The following is a 14,969-nucleotide window of genomic DNA, read 5'->3' as shown; positions in this document are numbered from 1 at the left end:
GCGGCCCCACTCGGCCTCTAGGGGGCAGAGTCCGTCCAGCGGGCGATTCCCGGGGCCCGCCCCCCTCGGCCGCGGAAAGCTAAAGCGTGGCAGGGGCCGGGCTGGGGAAGCGGAGGAGGCGGGTCTCCATAGAAACCTTCACCTGTTTCCGGCCAGGCCGGGCGAGATTAGGGGCTGCTGCGGGGGCCAATCTCCGCCAGCTCGCCTTTTCCCGGCGGCCTCTGCGGGCTCGGTGGGTGTTGTACACAATCATCATGGCGGCGGCCGGGGCCCCGGATGGTGAGTGGAGCGGGGTGGCGGGCGCCGGGGTGGGCCCGAGTGAAGCGGGAGCTCCCGGGGGGTGCGTTCTGGCCCGGGGCGGGCAAGGGCGGCCTGGCTGGGGGGCGGAGGTCCGGCGACGCGCGGGTCGAGTCCGGCCCCAGGCCCAGCCCGCGGCGAGCGCCCACCCCCCGACCCCTTTGCAGGCGTGGAGGAGCCTGGCATGGACACCGAGGCCGAGGCCGTGGCGAACGAGGCGCCCGCGCGGCCCCTCAACTGCGTGGAGGCCGAAGCCGCGGCGGGGGCGGCGGCCCCGGACCCCTGCGCCGCGCGAGGCAGCCTGCAGCCGGCCCCGGCCCAGCCCCCTGGGGACCCCGCCGCCCAGGCCTCGGTCAGCAACGGCGAGGACGCGGGCGGCGGCGCCGGCAGGGAGCTGGTGGACCTGAAGATCATCTGGAACAAGACTAAGCACGACGTGAAGTTCCCCCTGGACAGCACGGGCTCCGAGCTGAAGCAGAAGATCCACGCGATTACAGGTAAGCCCCGCGGCAGTGACAGCGCCGGCCGCCTCCCGTCCCGTCCCGCTGCTGGCGCGCGCGCTGTCAGGTCCCGCGCTGGCCGCTCTGTGCCTCAGCTGCCTCAGTGCGCACAGCAGCCCTCCCAGGTGGGTGCTGGGATGCCCATTATTCAGATGGACAAAATGAGGCCCAAGATCACAGCTAGTAAGGGGCGGAGCTGGGATTGAGCCGCCGGGGGGGAAACTTAGGCCCAGGCTTCTGACTAGTGTGGCCCAAACACCTCTAATGAAAATCACCTCCCGCACTTGTTAGATTTACAGGTCCTGGGCCCTTCTCCCCGGAGATTTTGATTCAGTGGGTCTGGAATGTGTCCAGGCATTTATTTTTAGCAAAAGTCTTAGGTGATTCTCATAAGGGAAGTTGAGGAAAGCTGCCGCTGCTGTCATGCTGGTCCTTTCACAGATGCTCGTGTTACTTAATTTCGTCTCGTTTACAGCTCTCTGTCATCTGAAATGATTTCTTTTTCAGGCTTTCTCCATGTAGCCTGTAAGCTCCCTAAAAAGAAGAACTTGGTCATTAATGTTTTCTGTATCCCCCAGGCCTATGGACTCTTGATTCTTCCTTCACATTTCAGTGATTGGAAGATTGAGGAACAACTTGGAATGAATGACAGCTAATAGTTATGGAATAATTACTAAATACCAGACAGTGCACCCAATACTCCGTTTTACCTCTTAATCCTTAAAACAAGCCCATAGAGGTGGAACCACTGCCATCACTGTTAGAAAGTTCTGGAAAGTGAGGCTGAGACAGGTCGCCCAACACACAAAAGTAGTGGGTGGTAGAGCAGTACTCGCTCTGGGGTCTGTTGCCCAAGGAGCTCGGGTCCAGGTTCGTTTTTCGTTCCCTGGTTCACTGTCTGTCTGCTCCCTTTTCCCAAGGGCTCCCGCCTGCCATGCAGAAAGTCATGTACAAGGGACTCGTCCCTGAGGATAAGACGTTGAGGGAAATAAAAGTGACCAGCGGAGCCAAGATCATGGTGGTGGGCTCCACGATCAACGATGTTTTAGCAGTAAACACGCCCAAAGACGCCGCACAGCAGGACGCGAAGGCGGAAGAGAACAAGAAGGAGCCGTTGTGCCGGCAGAAAGTGAGTCCACCGTGTGCCAGCGTCCTGGGAAGTCGGAGGCTTTGTCCTCTGGAGCGGGGCTGGTTACGTTCTCCCTAGAATAAGCTCCTTTTCGGACAGGGCCCATGATGGAAATTTATGGCAGCAGTTGGGTGCGGCTGGCTGTTGAGTGGAGGTGCCAACTACCTGAGAGTTGCAGCTTTGTCTCATCTGGCGGGTCAGTGTGTGTCAAGTCTGTCTGTTTTAGGATAAGGCCCTTGTCAAGGCAGGCTTCAAGGTGGGACCTGTCCTGTTCAGTGCCAGAGAAAAGTGCCATCACTGGGGTTCCCTCCCAGTTGTGTCAAGTGGTTACGTGTGCTTCCTGCTGTATGGCTTTCCCCACGTCAGCAGGCCATTTCTGGAGAGGCATGGAAATCAGTAGCTTTCAGAGGTTCCTCTAAAACTCACCATTTCAGGACGCTAAGGGAAGCAGACTAGAAAGATAAGTCCGCTGGGTTGTTTTACGGCCTCCTGATCCGTGAAACGAGGGCCTGATCTTTCACGTTCTCTGTTGTCCTTCTGGATGGACGAGATGGAGCCTTGTCTCGTGCTCATTGCAGCCATTAAAATCCTTTGCGTAATTAGGAAAGGAGAGGAATTCACCATCGGGGTCTGGCAGGAAGCACCATCGCTTGTGCTCTTCCCCCTCAGCAGCCCCCACTCATTGTTAGGGAGCCTCCTGGCCCCTCTGAGTGGTGTTGCAGGAAAACAGGTTTTCTCCTGCCAGCCTGTGTCCCGAGTCGGAACCAGCACTGGTGTTAGTGACCACGGGCACCAAGCCACGTGACCGACTGTGAGAAGGACCGCTTTCTGTTCAGGCCCATGTTCCCTCGTGTGTGCGTCCCAGACCCCGAGAGAGTGGAAGCCAAACGTGTTTTTGTAGGCGTAGCAAGCCCTGGCCAGGGTTACTGTGAATATTCCTGTTTTACCGAACACACGTTAACACGTTTGATGACGCAGGGCTGCCCCAGACCCCGGGAAGGACATTCCATAGTGTGTTTTAAAACTATATGACACGCATAAAACCCCTGAAGCTTTTGGCAAACATCTGCCCATGGGGTTTCAGATAAGGGGCTATAAACTTAAAAGGTGTTTGTTAGGACACTTGGACCCCCAGATACAGGGTCAGAATGTTTTGTATGCAGCTGAGTTCATTTCCGCCTTCCTATCTTCCTCTCTCACGTATGAAACCGGCAAATGTGAGTGTCCCGCGGCCACACCCTGGGAGCGTACAAGCCTCTTAAATACAGGTTTTGAGTGGCTAATGGTAGCTGAACAGGCTCAGAGCTACTCTCCAGAGTGCAGGGCGAGCGCTTCAAAGGGCACTCGGGAGGGATGTGTCAATCGAAGCTGCTCCGTGCTGCTGTGTCTCCTCGATGCCGCCAGGAGGCCTGACGTGGACTAAGCAGAGGGCCGTTCTCCCGGCTCTCACCAGCTGTCGGGAATCGGGGCTGACGGACGGCTGACCCTTCCCCAGCAGTCTGCCAGTGTTCGTTCCCACTGCGGGTTTGTGCCGTGCTGGTGGGGGTTCGAGCTGGCTCATGGGCCCTGGTGGTTGAATTCAGCTCCACCCACTCACGGCCCTGTCGCGCTGGCTGTATCACTCAGTGACTCCCTGTAAAGGCAGCGAGGGTCAGCGGAGCCGGTCAGGAGCTGTTTCGGGGGCCATGAGCCTCGTGAGAACCCGTAATGAGCTGCCTCACCCTCCTGGGCTGGGGGGGCGTGGGCTCAGAGACTTCTCAGGATCCGGCTATGGAGTCGTCAGCATTTCTCTGCGGAAGTTGGTTCTTCAGGCTTTGTGCTTAGCTGGGGCCGATGGGGGGCCAGTGGGAAGACCGCCGTAGGCCCAGTCTCTGTTTTTGTTGCTGAAATGCCTATTTTAGGCAGGTCTACGAGTGGCAGCATTAGAGGTTTCTTTGGGAGTTTCCGTTGACAGAAGTGGCTGTCATTTGTACTTGTCAGCAGAGCAACACACTTTGTGGCTGTCAGCTTGATGTTGAATCCTTTCAGTGGTGACCTGGGGGTGGAGGGAGTCTGGAAATCTGGGAATCCTCTTGGCTCTAGAACTGACGTCTGAGGTGGTAGCCACACGTGGCTGACGAAAATGGAATAAAATTAAGGATTCGGTCATATTAGCTCCATTTCGGGTGTGTAATGGCCACACGTGGCTCATGGCCACTGTTTTGGGCAGCACACACAGAGGACATTTCTGTCATCTCAGAAATGTCTGCTGGCTAGCGCTGCTCTAGCGTCCAGGGGCCCCTTAATTGTGGACAGGAAAAGCTTTGCGCCCGAACACCAGGCTTTCTTCACCTTCCCCTTTCTCTTCAGAGCTAGTAATTTGACGAAAATGCAGTCAGCTGTTTCATGTAACAACTCCTCTGACTTACGTTACAGCAACACAGAAAAGTGCTGGATAAAGGAAAGCCAGAGGACGTGATGCCGTCTGTCAAGGGAAGCCATGTAAGCCCCAAACCAGCATCCCGAAGCGGCCCCCTCCCGAGTCCCCGAGGCCCGTCCCTTTTCTCCTTTTCCTGTCCCACTACGTTTGTGGTCCCTCCCTCAACACCCTTGTGTGTCTCCAGGAGCGCCTGCCAACTTTCCCCTTGTCCGGCATGTACAATAAGTCCGGAGGAAAGGTGCGGCTCACCTTCAAGCTTGAACAAGACCAACTGTGGATCGGCACGAAAGGTATGGATGCCGCCGCCTGGCTCCCTGCCTCTGGCCCCCGGCCTCTGTCCGGGGTGCGGGTCCACTCCTCTTCACTCTGCTTTGTGTGCTCCTGGCTTCTGGTTTTACTTTTATTTTTACTGGGGAATATTGGGGGACCGTGTGTTTCTCCAGGGCCCATCAGCGCCAAGTTGTCGTCCTTCAGTCTGGTCGTGGAGGGCGCAGCTCAGCTCCACGTCCAGTCGCCATTTCAATCTTTACTTGCAGGGGGCGCAGCCCACCATCCCATGCGGGGATTGAACCGGCAAACTTGTTATTCAGAGCTCGCGCTCTAACCAACTGAGCCACCTGGTCCCCTGCTTTTGCTTTTAGATGCTCACCTTCTGTGGGAGGCTTTTCCCTTATTCTCTGCGGTCTGATCTCAGGGCCAGGCCGTCAAACATCGGCTTGTTAGTTGCACCCAGAACCAGCCGTCCCAGACGTGTGGCCCTGGGGGCCGGGTCTGGTCCATAGACGACGGTTCTACAGTTTACACACAGTCTGTAAAAATCAGAGATTTCGGGGTGGCCGATTAGCTCAGTTGTTTAGAGTGTGGTGCTGATAACACCAAGGTTGCTGGTTTAATCCCCACATGGGCCACTGTGAGCTGTGCCCTCCTTTAAAAAAGAGGTGGAGGGGGAGATTTCACTTGCTCTGATTTTTTTTTTTTTGGCTTCTCTTGAAAAACCACCACCGGACGTAGCCATCCTGACGCACACACTTGCATGGCTGCAAAGTGGTCTCAGATGGCCTGGCGGCGGGGCCACTGTCCCATATTTCCTTTATTCGTGTCCCCTGCCTGGCCCTGTCCTCAGTGCCATGTTCCTAGTCCTGGGGGCCTGCCCTCCCCGGCCTGGTCGCCCTCTGCCTGTGCCCAGTGGGTCAGGCCTGCTGTTTGCCGGGAAGTGTCTCCAATGTCCTCCCCTCCTATCCCCTAGGTGGTTCAAAGTCTTGTCAGTTACACTCCACCGTCACCTGGGTCTCTCTTTGCCACTCTGTGTGCCCCTTAAGACGCCTCCCATCTTCCCCCTTGGTCGTGGCAGAAGTTAGCCTGTCTCCCTGCCCCACCCAGGGTCTCTTCCGTGCTCCCACCTTCCTTGCAGTTTTTTTCTCACTGATTTCCCTGCTCAGAAACCTTTGGGTCTTGAAGCCAAGTTCACGTGTCTAAGCATAGTGTCCCGTGCTGTCAGTGATGGGCCTGTTTCAAGGGTTGTCCTAGTGTCCTGCCGCGCTGGCCCTGCGTGCCGTCCCCAGGCTCCCACGTGCCTCATGCCTGTGCAGTGTCCTCAGTGTCACCTGTTACTAATAAAACCTCTGCCACAGAAGCCTTTCCCGACTCGCCCCCTTGCTGTTCATAGAACAGAAGACTCATTACTCTGACTTGTCTGCCCTGTCAGATTCCCGGAGGGGACCCAACATGCCTAACTCACCTTTTCTGGCCACCACTGTAGGTGTTCAGTGTTCCAGGTAAATGCTAAAGAAGTACAGGGGATCCCGTCCTCTGAGGCTAATTCGTTTCAGGGACAGGCCACAGGTGTGATTTTGCCTCAGAGGGGACCAAAGTTTTCTGGAAAATAATCGGGGCCGGGGTGATGAGAGATTTTTATCATCTCAAATACGGACATAGTTTCTTGTTTCCCATCCACCCCTCGTTCTTAAAATGAACAGAGACAGAAACGCCAAGAGCACTCATCCTCTAAAAATTACACGGCAGCTAGTGCGTCCGTTTCACGCGTGACCCTAACTGCACGGTCAGCGCAAACTGGAAACCATGTCAGGGCTCCCCTTTCTTCCAAGGGCCTCGACCTTCTCTGGGTCGCTGTCTTCTGCATCGCGACCCGTCCGGTCGTCCCAGTTGTTCCCCAGCTCAGTGTTTATGGCTCTCTCTCTCTCTCGAGCCCTGCATCCTGGACCTCAGGCAGGCCTCGCCTGCCCTGGAGGGCTGTCACCTGAGCGTCATGAGCCCGCCCTCGGAGCACAGCTTGTTCTGGGAGTTGGCACCAGCCACTGGCTTCATCTTTCTGCTGGCGAGACTGCGTGGCCATCCCACAGCTACTTGGCCTCTTTCTCCATGGGCCGCGCTCTTGAGTGACACTCAGGCTCCCGTTTGTGGCACAGACTCTGCCAACTTGTGTGGGAGGCAGGTCTCGGCCGCAGGCCCAGCAGAGCGAGCACAAGCTCCAGGCAGGAAGCCTGAACGGGGAGCACGTGGCTTGTCACTAGCCTGTTGTCACTCGGGATGGGGCCCGCGAATGTTAAGTCTGGCTTTTTCAAGAGAAGCCAGAAATCCGTATGTTTGTGTAAAATCTGGACACTTCAGGGAGCCTAGTATTTTACGGAGTTTCCATCCGTTCAAAGCCACCTGCGGGTGAGGTCCTCCTGTGGTCACTGATTTACAGCCACTGAACCTCAGAACCTGAATGAACAGCTTCAGGTCCCACCCCCATTTTTCAAAGACCAAGGCCCCCCGGACAGAAATAAAGTCTCAAGTCACCAGCTAGATGAAAACCCCGGTCTCTGAATTCCTGGTCGTTTTGTCAAGTTATCTGTTCTCCGATTCTGCCTTTTCCAGACGTTTCTCTCTGCAAAGGCTTCAGTGTTTCTTTTTCACCTTGGTTTGACTTGCTGAGAAACCCTGTCCCGGGGGTGTCCGCTGCCTCTGGGTGCTGGCTTCCTGTTGCACGAGCACCCCACGCCTGCTGTCCCCCTGTCCCGCTGCACGTCTCACTGCCAGCAGTCCCCTCCCTCCAGGCTGCCTTGCTGCCGCCGCTCTACCTGCCACCCTTACCCTTGCGGCAAAACGTCTTCTGACTCCATGTAATAAGGGTTGTCACGAGAGGTTACAGACGCTTTAAGAGAACTTCCAGTGTGTGTGTGTGGAGGGTGGGGGCCAGGGGAGGGAACGGGGTGGGGAAGGTGAGGACATGGGCTAGACTAGTGGGACGCCCCACAGGCCCCTCTGCGGGCCCCGGGGCCATGCTGGGACCTCTGTTTTGGTCCTGTGGACCATCCAAGCGCCAACGTCCTCAGCCAGCGCTGGGCTCGGGCAGTGAGGGTGCAGCGCGACTGCTTGGGGGTTTATTCATTGTCAGACTTAAAAACAACACCGGGAAGGAGGCAGCTCTGTTCTCAGAGACCCTTCCATCGCCATGGCCTGCCCCCGTTTGCTCCTCAAGTTCCCAGGGCTCTCCGTGCGCCGTCAGAAGGGCCTAGTCCATCGTCTCTAGAGGGCTCGGGGAGCACGTTCCGGTGGGTCCCCAAGCCCCCAGCCCTGACGAGGGCCTGCCGGGTCCCGGGCGCACTCGGGCGGCTTCTGAGTAACCGGTCACGTCTGTCGTCTTAGAGCGGACCGAGAAGTTGCCCATGGGCTCCATCAAGAACGTGGTCAGCGAACCCATCGAGGGCCACGAGGACTACCACATGATGGTGAGTCGGCGGCCGAGCTGTCGCCAGCCCCACCCCCACCCCTGCGGGACGGACGCGGCTGGGCAGGGCTCAGTGTTCAGGAGCGCTGTCTTCATCTCCCCAGAACTTAGTCCAGAGCGTCCTGGGGCTGTTCATTCTACGCACCGCGGCCCCCACCTTCCTGCAGTTTAAAGGGGACATGCGAGATCTCTTTTGCCTCCCTCTTATTTGGAATATTTTGTTTTTAGACCAGGAAAATAAATATGAAGAGGAATGGCTTGTGGGTTTTCATTGTAACTTTTGTCTTGCCTAGAGAGCAAACCCTACCACCAGCCTTGGCGTTTGGGGCACCAGGCACTCCCCTCTGGGGTGCCGCAGCCGTCCAGTGGCCGGGGACCCTGTGGGGGGTGGTGGCGGTGGAATTCCGTGCTGCACGGGGATGTGCGGTAGCGGGCGGCCGCCCTTTCCCGAGACAGACGTGTGGGCACGGCCCGAGTGCCGTGAGCAGGCAGCCTGGGCACACCCTCCGCCTGGCCCAGCGCGGTGTGGAGCGGCCACACTTCCAAGTCACGGTGACGGGGAGGGTGGCCGTCTGCCACCGCCCTCTGCGCCGGTAGTTTCTTCAGTGTCGGCCCCTCCCAGGGACAAGAACAGCCAGTGTGTCGACCTGTGGGTTGGGGTTCCGAAGTCCACGGTGTGGGGAGGTGTTGGAAGATCCCAGAAGAGGGGACCTGGCATTGTGGCAGATAGATGTCCTGGCTCGAGGAAAAGTCAGTGGTGCCCTGTCCTGTGGTCAACACCTGTCTGTCAGCGCAGCTGCGAGGGAGCGAGCCTCGCGAGGGGCAGTGACCATGACCTCGCCCGTGCGGCCAGGCCCCGCCCCCATTGTAGGCTTTAGAGACTGCAGGTGGATTGTTTTGCCTGCTTACTTGGGGTTTTGTTTTAAAAGTTGGATTCTAATCTTTTCGGCTGGGCCCCTGCACTGCCCTTGGAAACATCTGCCCTCCCAGTGTGGCCCAGTTTTCGGGCAGTGTGGTGAGCAGTGTCACACACACTGAGGGGCCGGTGGGAACATCTCTTAGGGCCTGGGGTAGCTGGGTCATGTCAGCCCTCACCATCCAGTTTCAATGCTCGCTTCTCTCTGGAGTTCGTTCTGGCAGCTGCGGTCTAATCGCCCCTTCTCTTCTCTAAATGCCTGCCACTCATTAGCACGTTTACTTTGTGCCAGAGAAAGTCTTTCTTTCCCTCTGCAGACACCATTTCACCAGCTAGAGTGGTGTGCCAGGCTTCACATTAGAACGGGGTGGCAATGCCTTTGCATTTTTAGAGAAACCTTGAAAGATGCAGAAAAGAGCAGAGACCCTATAACAAACCCATATATTCATCACCAAGAAATGACAGTTGTAAATCTTGTGTAACTTGCTTTCAATCTTATTTTAAATAAGAGAAAATTGACCGGCGCAGAATGCGTCCCCGTTGTCTTCCCCTTCCCCACAGCCACTGTCATGAGTTACCGTGTGGACCTTCCCATTTCTCTGCCTTTATTTTCGTGTGTAGCCGTGAACAAGATTGAGTGTTGCTTTGTGTTTTTTCAGTTTTCATAAGTGGTACCATGGTATGTATCCTCCGGCAACTTGCTTTTTCTGGTCCGACGTTACGATCTGTCTGTATTTACTGCTCATCCGGTTCATCCCTTTTAAAAGTGATCCAGTGTTGGTAGGAATAGGCCACGTCACTTTTAATTTTGCGTCCCCTCACTGACGGGCGTGTAGGTTGTTTGCAGGTTGTCACCCTTTCTGACCGTGCTGCTCTGAACGCTCATCTTTCCCTCTGCATGTGTCACAGCCTTTCTAGGGCAGTGGCTCCCAAACTGGCCTCCGTATCAGCACTGTTCCCCGCCCGGGGACTTGGGGATGCAGAGTCTCTGGCTGCAGGAACCAAGGGGCGGAGCCAGTCGGCCGCGAGCCCGGGGTGCCCGGGTGCCTCCCAGTTTGGGAACCGCTGCCTTAGGGCGGCGGTGCGTAGCTCCCTCCTTCTTTTCCGACCAGCGAATGCTCCCACGTGCACAGTCCCCCCCCATGACCTCACTTCTTAGCACCCCCGTTCCCATTTTTGCTGTGCTGCTGCCGGTCCTCACGTCTCACGTGTCACTGGTTTTCCTCTCTCCTTTCCAGGCGTTTCAGTTGGGCCCCACGGAAGCCTCTTACTACTGGGTGTACTGGGTCCCCACTCAGTATGTGGATGCAATCAAAGACACTGTGCTGGGCAAGTGGCAGTATTTTTGAAAGCACTCTCACCTCTGGCCCAGGAGACCGACCCAAGTGAAGGACATTGCTGGGACAGGCCTGCAGCACCCCGGATTTCAGAGTTCTGGAACTTTGTTCAAAAAAAGTCTATATCCAATCTAAGGTGATGTGGTGACCGAAGCCAGAGGTGATGTACTTTCACCGTTAGCTTAATTTTAACTTAAAATCACCGGTTCCCTTTCTCGCCGTCAGCTTCATACCATTTTTAAAGTCAGTATGGCGGAAGTCAGTACATCTGCGTTCCGGACACGTCGTGTGGGACACAGAAGTGTGTTTGAGAGTAGATCTGCCAGTTGTGTTTAGAAAGGAATGATCAAAAGCTTTCTGGTTTCTTTTTTTTGTTTTTTTTAAAGTGATTTCAACTGAAATATTTTCATAAATCTTTGGTTGCAAACATTTGGACTACGTTGTGATGAATTGGGGTGTTTTTCTTTCTCATATAAAATTGTATGCAAATTGGGGGGGTTAGTAAGCCATATTTTTCTGTCCACTGATTCAGATTTAATTCTTTCCCTTTTTTTATTTTCTCACTTCCTAGATTTGAGTTTTTGTTTTGAAAACCCAAAGATGTCAGTTCCTCTTTTTGTACCTCATCACTGCTTCCTCTCCTGGCCTCGCTCCCGCCGTGCTGCTCGTGGACGCGCGTTGGGAGGGGAAGAGCCAGTGGGTCTCGGTCCGGGAGCTGCCACACTCGCTGTGACGTCTGTGCAGCAGTGTCACAGCGACTCCTGTCCCAGCATCTTGCCTTTGGGGCCTGATGGCAGCAGTTCCACCCCCGCTGCTTTGATGGTTGTGTGCGGCCCTCACCGAGCGTGGCCGTGCCTGGGCCACGCCGCGAGCTGCCGTTCCCAGGCCTGCAGGAGCCTCGCGGACCCGGTGGAGGACGGTCCCCATAGCCATATGGCCGCAGGCCCAGGCCCTCTTTCTTTGGAAGTTGCGCGAAATTCTTACGCAGTACAGTGATGCTTTCAGTTGTGCTTTTCCATCTGGTCCTTCTGCTTGTGCGTTGGGTTCGAGCGGCTTTCATCCCAGGTTCTGATGTGCTGCCTTTCTCAACAAGAAGACGTCCGGCCTGGTGGGTTGGCGGCGTATTTACGTGTCGGACTGGGCTAATGGCTGTGGTGAGGCGCTCCCCTCTTCTGGTTTTAGCCCCCATGTTCTTTGCAGACGTGACCTCTGCTGCCTCCGGTGGCTGGGCTGACTTGGATGAGGGGGTCTTGGGGTGAGTGGTGTCCGTGTGCTGTTCGCTGTGTCTGCTGCCGTCCCCCCCTCGCCCTCCACCCCTCGGGTGCAGGCTCTCGTGGGTTTGGTGAGAGATTGAGTCTCCTGCCCGCATGTTCTGGGTTCCAGGCTGCTCCGTGTCACTGAGGTGCACGGTGTGTGTGGGCCTTGGTGACTGTCCTGTGAGCCACCTTACTCCCACCCCGCGCCCCGAGTTGCTGTCCAGGAGTTCAGCCCGTGTAGACAGGCAGGTGCTTCTGGCAAAGTCCATGCCAGGGGACGCATCTGGGCAGGGAGACCTCTCTCACTTTGGGGACGCAAGTACATCTGTGATGTGTAGCGTCCAAGCCACGGCCCGTTTTCATCCCGGGGAGCTGCAGGATGCAGCCCCCGCAGCTGACACGTCTGCAAGCAAGCGCTCCGGCAGAAGCAGCAGGGCATCCTCAGTGAATATGCCCTTTCTGTTGACAAGCACCCAGTCCTGGAGACGTGTCCTGTCAGTGCCACGCCCCCCTCCCTCCGTCCGACTGGCCTGGGTGCTGCTGGCAGAGGCCCTTCCCACCAGGTGTCCGCCTGGCCGTCCACGTGGCCGCCCGCACCTCTGACGTCCATCCCTCCCTCCTAGTGAGAGCGCGTGTCCTGTCATCTCGCTGCTCCCCAGGGGCCAAACCGCTTCTCACTCAGGCTGGTGTCATTTTGAGACAGGACCAAAGCCTGCGTGAGCCTTTTTATTTTAAGTAAAATGGTGCTTTTCCCCTTCCTTGGAGATCTCTCTGCGCGTCGTGGTGTAAAGGGCAGCTCTGCGTACGGAGCTGTTGGAGTTCTGCTTTCCACAGCTCGCTCAGCTGCTGGGACGGACACCTTGCCGGGAGCCCTCGGCGAGCAGAGGCCACGGCCCGGAAGCCCCAGCAGGCGTTCCTGTTAGGCCCGTCGGGGCCCCTCCTGGCAGCGTTCTCTGTTCTGTCCCGTGAGCGGTCTCTTCCAGAATGTACTAAGTGTGTTAGCAAGTGGGGATGGTCCCCAGTGTTCATGATCCCTCAGGATGGTGTCTGTGGTCCCTCCACTGTCAGGGACCTGGGCTTTCGCTGGGGTCCTAGCCTTCCCTCCCAGACAGGCCACACAGGTGGACAGCGTAGGTGCCCAGGGGCGGCCGCGTGTGGGAGGCCGCTAGGGCCTTGGTGCCTCTCAGCCTCCTGCTCTGGCATCTGTACTGGGTGCTGCAGGACGCCATCCTGCCTTTCCCTCCCTGAAGTGATGAGGATGAGGACAGGGCCACGTGCTGCGGCCGGTCCCTCGGCTGTCGGTCAGCCTGACAGAACGTAGGCTGCTGGGCCGCTGAGCTCCGGTGTCAGCATTTGGTCGGTGACACGTCTTCTGCACGTAGGGTCACTTCTTGGTGCGGCTGAACCGAGTGAAGGATGCACTTTCCTGTCACCTCGGCCACTGGAGGCCCAGTGAGGCCGCAGCAGGTTCCTTAGTTGCCGCTTTACCTCCGAGGGCCCGAGAGACCGCCTGCCACGTGGCCACGGCTCCGAGAAGGGGCCCTGTTTTGGCCAGAGGGGGTTTCCTTTACCACGTGCCTGGAGGAGCGGTCCAGGGCTCCCGCATCTGGCGTGCCCTCTCTTTGCCAGGGCAATCCGTGTGCCACTGGCCGTGCAAGGGCCGGCTTTCTTTCCACCCCATCTTGAGGGACTGCCCCTTGCATCTGTTCATGCCTGTTGTCTCGGAAAAGCTTGGTCCCTTTGTCGTGGGGCTCAGTGCTAAAGTCAGGCCTGCACCTGGCCCCTTCTTCCTAGGGCCCGGGGCCTTTCTGGGGTCCAGGCGGTCAGTGCAGAGCGGCTGGTCCACTTCCTGCCAGGCTGGCTGGCTCTGCTCCCCAGATTCCTAAGAACCTCTTTCTTTCTTTCTTAAAAGAGTTCTGCAGTTTAATTGACAATATACGTAAGTACTGTGTTTCCTTGTGGTGTGCGCTCTGTTCTGGTTTCTGTTTTTAATCAAATGCCTGTTTGGGAGGAGGTGAACATATGTAGTCTGTGAGATTTGCGCTGCTGGATTTTTTAAAAGTGTAACCTTGACTAGCTGTCTTATTGTTTGTCCTGTAAGATTAGTCTATCAATTAAAGTTTGATAATTAATTGCGTCTCCTTTTCCTTCCATTTCTTCCTGCGCCGAATCTAGACTGGGGATTGAGCCGTATTTGGAACTGGGCCCGAAGCCATGTTTTGCCAGCTGTGGCCACCAGTTTTACTGTCTGATTTATTTGGCTTTGAGTGTACCCCGCTGACAGCAAACAGTTGGTGTGGGGGTTTGATCTGATTCACTCTGTATCAGAGTGAAGGCCAAGACCGCCCTCCGCCACCCGCTCTGGCCTCCGCGACCTTGTGCCTTGAGTGACATCACCCGGCCGTTTGGCCTTGGAGGACACTGAGATGGAGCTGCAGCCCTGGCCACACACTGCAAAGACTCGGGCGGGGGAGAGATCTATTAGCAAAATGGAACCAACGCAGGATCCTGGGCACAAAGAGAAGATTACAGCTGTCGCACTGGTTTTGACCCAGCACCTCTCCCACCGGACCCTCTCGTCTGCCCCTCCGCTGTAGATGTTCCTGAAGGTTCTGGGCTCACTGCCCCACCCTGGCTTCCCCACCTTCCAGCACCTTCTAATCTGGAAGCCACGGTTAGGGTCTCCAGGTCTGACACGTGCTGTAACCGGCTGCTGTCCACCTCGACAGCCTGCTCTGCCCAGAGGGTACATCTGGGTTTTACCCGTTTCCCACTTCTGAACGGTCCCTTCAGGCACCTTGACACAAATGGGGTGACTGACTCCCCAAATGGAGCGTGAAATGAACTCCAGTCTGAAGATCTTACTATGCCTTTTGAGGAGTCTGTGACCGAGACCCTACTAGCCAGACAGTCATTAGGGCCAGAAGCAGCGACTCCTTCCTGCTTTGGCCCAGAAGGCCGTGTGTTCAGCCCACCCACGTTGGGGCTGCAGAGGCTTCCCACGGGGACCCTGGGCCACCAGCGCCACCAGCCAGGATTAACCTCTGGCTTTTCCTTGCTTATCAAGGCTGCTTTTGTTCGGAAGCCCTGTTAGCCTAGCTCCCTCTCCTGATGCTACTTTTCATGCTCTTCTCCCCGTTTGATAACTTCTAGTTTTCAAGTTTCTTGCTTCTATTCTTACTCCTCTCCCCTTACCTAATTTTAATCCCTCGTTTTCCCTTTTTTGTTTTGGAAATTTTCATACCTACAGAAAGTTGAAATATGCTACAAGGACCACCTGTACTTTTCACCTAGGCTCACCGGTTGTTAAAATATCAGCCACATTTGCTTTCTTCTCTAGACATGTACACACATCATTTTGCTGAAACATTTGATAGACATG

The 14,969-nt window shown here is 56.3% G+C and overlaps 1 protein-coding gene across 3 annotated transcripts; it reads left to right on the top strand.

Annotated features, from left to right (window-relative positions):
• Positions 1–45: 45 nt before the first annotated feature.
• Positions 46–13,789, top strand: UBFD1 (ubiquitin family domain containing 1). 3 transcript variants are annotated; one of them, XM_074322995.2, is made up of 7 exons: positions 46–279; positions 465–794; positions 1,718–1,926; positions 4,342–4,407; positions 4,530–4,635; positions 7,997–8,079; positions 8,183–10,221. In XM_074322995.2, the coding sequence occupies exons 1-7, from the start codon at positions 255–257 to the stop codon at positions 8,369–8,371; spliced, it is 1,008 nt and encodes a 335-aa protein (XP_074179096.2). In that variant the 5' UTR covers positions 46–254; the 3' UTR covers positions 8,372–10,221. The 3 variants fall into 3 exon arrangements, with proteins under 3 accessions (XP_074179096.2, XP_088657285.1, XP_074179097.1); XM_088801159.1 differs by lacking the exon at positions 8,183–10,221 and adding an exon at positions 13,763–13,789 and having other exon boundaries at positions 52–279; XM_074322996.2 differs by lacking the exon at positions 8,183–10,221 and adding an exon at positions 10,233–13,719 and having other exon boundaries at positions 55–279.
• Positions 13,790–14,969: the final 1,180 nt, after the last annotated feature.

This window comes from Rhinolophus sinicus, chromosome 10, assembly GCF_057876585.1.
Source record: "Rhinolophus sinicus isolate RSI-liver-muscle chromosome 10, RSI-T2T, whole genome shotgun sequence".
NCBI classification, from domain to species: domain Eukaryota; kingdom Metazoa; phylum Chordata; class Mammalia; order Chiroptera; family Rhinolophidae; genus Rhinolophus; species Rhinolophus sinicus.
This window is presented reverse-complemented; position numbering and strand designations above follow the sequence as displayed.